Genomic DNA, 4,198 nt, shown 5'->3' on the forward strand with positions numbered 1-4,198 from the left:
GTGGTATGTGGCAATGGTTTGATCGGGGAAATGGCCGCTGGCAGCGTCCCTTTAAGAGGCTCGGACGCCATCTCGCCTTCAATGGCCTGCCACTGCAACACCGCCTCGCTGCGCACGCTCGCGAAAGCCGAGGCGCGCCATTAACGCGGCCCTGCAAAGGCTGCAGCGCGCCGCTCGGAAGTAATGCCGCGGAAGACGATGCAGACGTGTCCCTGCCAGGCGGGCCCGTGCGAGGACCGAGCGGACACTTTGCGCGTCCGCTCAGCGTCCGCAGAGACGCAAATCTGGCGCATATTTGGGCCAGCTTTGCATCTCCGCGGACGGCCCGGTCACTATGCGTCGCGCCGCTGAAGGTGGTGCCAGACGCATTTCCGATCACGGCGGACAGGCGAACATAAACGGTCGCTGCAGCTTGAGCGCTGGCCGTCGTTACTGTAGCCTATCCAGCTGTACATGTTTTGATGCGGCTACAGTTGGCTACGTCTGGCGACCGGGTCTACTGTATGTACTCCCTCCGTTCAGAAATGTAAGACGTTTTAGCTTTTTTCCGACCAGGTGAAAAACGTGCAAAATTACATCGCTGCCTCTGTCTAAATCTGAATCGCGATCTCGTCTTCGTCTTCCAGCTCCGCCCCGAGCGTCTTCTTCTTCCAGATCCGCGCATACCTAGCGACTCCTCCGTCCCAACACCTCCGCCCCAATCATCCAGAGCCCCGGGTCGCCCGATCGTCCGGGCACTCGACCACCAGCCTAGCGCCCGAGGTCTCCCGGGCCGAGTGGATGGCAGGAGCAGGGAACGATGGAGGCGGGGGTGAGGGCATGGGCCCTCGACGGCAGCGGGGAACGGGCGGTGGCGCCGGTGGCGGTGCCGGTAGCCTTGCTGTGATTCTCCGTTTCTACTCCGGTCCTGCAACACTGGTGACCCACCGCATTAATATGGTACTCCAGACTCACCGGCTTCTCCTCGCCACACCAGCAGCAATTTCTCCACTGCCCATCAGCAGCAACTTCTCTCCTGCCCATCAGCAGGAGCAGCTTCTCCTCTGGACCATCAGTAGCAGCTTGTCCTCGGCCCCAACAGTTCTCCGGTGCCCCAACATTAATTTGTCAGAAATGGTCCTGCCAGACCTTAACTGTGCTCCTCTGGAAGAAGAAAATGGCCCTCCTAAAGAACACAATGGGAACATACCTAAAGACAATGAATATATGTATTGTGCAGCCTAAATTGTGACCACAACTGTAATTGTGCAGCCTAATTCAACACTACTAGTAACTTCTCGAGGAGTTCCATGGTCATGATAACAAGCAATGCAAGTTTCAGCATTGTTAACAAGCAGTTTACTCCACTTCATGAACCCAAATAAGTTTAAATTCAGTGACATGTCCTGTTTCCATGACTTAAATTTGATGAGAGACACTGAATCCAAATCAGTTTAAACTTCAGTTTAGCCTCCAAGATTGTACCTTGTTCAGGATAAATCCAAATCAGTTGAAATTTCCTTGTTCACCAGTTCATTTTGAGTTGATTGCAACTAACAAACCAAGTGGTAGCAGCAAATTAAACTAAAACATTTCATTACTTCTAGCAAAAACAGTGCAATTAGTTCAGTTGTCGAGTCAATCAAATAGGGAATAGAAATAATTTATCTGCATATCACTTGATTACTTCTACCACAAACAGTTAAAATCAGTAAGCCGTCATATATGATAAAGACGGATTTGTTGCATGACTACATGGTTGACAAGCACACTGTAGGAGAGTGCATGATTTAAACCTATTAACAAGTTCACATAGATCCCATCTCTAAAAGTACTGAAATTATAAAGAAGGATTTCACTGAGTTGGCATTTACCACATCCAATTCTGGCTCCTGCACTTACTGTTGAGTTCATGTCCAATTGTCCACCTCCAACATATCAAATGAACTTTGTCAGGGGCAAACAAGGTAAATGCACATTCAAAGTGCAGCAGAGCATATGTAAGCTTGGAAAGAGTACAGTGGGAACCATTTGATCCAACATTGCATGCATCATACTAGTTTTACAAAGATCAAAGAGTACAAAAACGACGTCAAATATACAAGAAAATCAACCATGTAGTATGACATGCATACAACAACCCACACAACTTCCACAATAAGGCAGCAGACCATGAACTACTCCTGTGAAGAACAACTGTGTCTCTCCTGTGAGTGTTGAAGATTTCATCTTGTGGGGCATGGGAAAGCTAGATAATTACAGTTCACATACATAATTATTCTTCATCTGGATACTAAGTCTAATACAGTCAGACAAGTCAGACATATGAAATCACACACTGCAGATGCTCAAATTAGCAAGGCATGTGACACAGTGATATTGAAAACAACTTTGCATAATGCATTTCAGACTAAAAAACTTTGAGAAACAGTAAAAGTAAGGATGGAACGTACATTGTTTGCATGGGATCTAGCCCCTGCAATTCCATTTGCTTCTTCTACAACAGCACTACCAGCTGAAGGTGATGAAACATCATCTCCAGCCTCTTTTTTCTCCTAAAAAAAGAAATATTGATGCTTACTGAGTATTGACTGGATTTATTTTCCGAAACTTAAAGGTTGGCTAGGATCCTATATCTGAAAGAGTGACCTAATTTGAGAGTGTAAGAGTAAATAGTACTAGCACAAAATCAAGTTTCAGAAAAGTTCTTACAGATGATTTGTGTGATCAGTGCCAAATTATGAGGAACTATGATAGGTGACCAGAGCGAATTGGCCTCAAATTTTTTTGCAGCAGATGAAGCACTAAAAACAACAGTACTGATTTCTGCATTCAAGGTATGGTACAGTACTACAACTAAAGTAGCAACACTAAGTTGTGCATCCTGAATTATTTAGCAAATGGATCATGCTTGACGATGTAGTCGATCACTAGTATAAGCATTTAACCAAAATTTTAACTGTACCGGAGGCGGAGGACGTTGTGGTGCCAGAATCGGGTGACGGCGCGCCCCTGGGCCTCAAAGTCCTTGAGCTTGTCGGTGCCGCCACTAGCCGATGTGCCAGACGTACATGAGATGAAACAACGTGTTCAAGCAAATCAAGCAAGCAAAATTTAGTTATGGGACATGTATCTATGTGAGGCTCAGCTCGATTAGGAAGAAGGACAGGAGCTCCAGCTGATGATTTAAAATATGGCACACGTCACTGGTGTCAACATACATCTTCAGCAGAGTATGTAACCTAGGTAATTCAGACATTCATAATCAGACTGGTCGCATGCAAGATTCATAGGTTTGGCCGAACTTTGAGCAGCAACGAAACAACTTGTTGGTGATTTCGGTTTTCAGCTACGTTTTGTGGCAATTTCAACTCCAAAAATCTATTCGATTGGTTTCAACTTTCAATGTGGCATGAATTCAGCCGACGGGGGGTCTGACTCACCAAAGAGGAAGTGGTCGAGCCGTTGGCCCGGGCGGCAGAGGAGGTGCAGCAGCCGACGAGGGAGACCAGGTTCCGTTGATGCACCTTCAGCAGCAGCCGCACCTCGTCGAGGAACTCGCGCACCCCCTGCCGCGATTCCAGGGACAAACTCTTCACCGGAATCTCGTGCCCGCTCTCCAGCACACCCTGTGAATTTAGGTGAAGTGAAGCGCACAGAGAAAAGGAGGTTGTGAGGTGCTTGCTTGCCTCAAAGATGGGGAAGCCGTCGCGGTGGAGCAGATTGCTGTCAGAAAATCCGGTGGTGGCGGCCTCCAGCCCGGACAGGTCGATGAAGAGGCTCAATGGTACCCCGACCGGACTCGCCGACGCCACCATCGTCGTTACCCACAGATCCAGCTCATAAATATGCGACCTTTGACCTCGAAAGGAAGAGGGGATTCCTACGGGAAGAAAGGCAGCGGTGGAGAGAGAGAGATGAGGATATCGGGAGAGAGAAGGAGGGTAGAGTTGAAGGCGAAGCGAGCCATGGAGTGGCGGCGGCGCCGGGCCATGGAGGGGCGGCGACGTGGGTGACGAAGAGGAAGCCGGCGACGGAGGGCGGCGACGTGGGTGACGAAGAGGAAGCCGGCGACGGAGGGAGGAAGCGGTGCGACGCAAGAAGAGTGAGCGGTGCCGTAACCCGACCGATACACGAGGGTAAAATGGGAAACTCGGAAAATATTTGTGCGTGACGAAATTTCAACGTCAAAACCCCAACGTCTTACATTTCTGAACGG

At 48.7% G+C, this 4,198-nt stretch overlaps 1 protein-coding gene across 2 annotated transcripts; it reads right to left on the minus strand.

Moving 5' to 3' along the window:
- Positions 1-879: 879 nt before the first annotated feature.
- On the minus strand, positions 880-3,889 carry LOC124697198 (proline-rich receptor-like protein kinase PERK3). Of its 2 annotated transcripts, XR_007000762.1 has the most exons (5): positions 3,423-3,889; positions 2,945-3,028; positions 2,433-2,534; positions 1,854-1,907; positions 880-1,165 (listed from the first exon to the last, which is right to left on the minus strand). XR_007000762.1 is itself a non-coding variant. In XM_047229823.1 (2 exons), exons 1-2 carry the CDS (start codon positions 3,795-3,797, stop codon positions 2,999-3,001), a joined length of 405 nt encoding a protein of 134 aa, XP_047085779.1. In that variant the 5' UTR covers positions 3,798-3,889; the 3' UTR covers positions 2,522-2,998. The 2 variants fall into 2 exon arrangements, 1 of the variants encoding a protein (XP_047085779.1); XM_047229823.1 differs by lacking the exons at positions 880-1,165; positions 1,854-1,907 and having other exon boundaries at positions 2,522-3,028.
- Positions 3,890-4,198: the final 309 nt, after the last annotated feature.

The sequence above is a fragment of the Lolium rigidum genome, chromosome 3 (genome assembly GCF_022539505.1).
Source record: "Lolium rigidum isolate FL_2022 chromosome 3, APGP_CSIRO_Lrig_0.1, whole genome shotgun sequence".
NCBI lineage: Eukaryota > Viridiplantae > Streptophyta > Magnoliopsida > Poales > Poaceae > Lolium > Lolium rigidum.

Excerpts from the sequence above, each read along its gene's own strand:
- LOC124697198 (XM_047229823.1), bottom strand. The coding sequence starts at position 3,797 with ATGGTGGCGTCGGCGAGTCCGGTCGGGGTACCATTGAGCCTCTTCATC. Across the intron at positions 3,029-3,422 it reads GCTCGACCACTTCCTCTTTG|TGGCGGCACCGACAAGCTCA; the intron begins GTGAGTCAGACC and ends CACATCGGCTAG.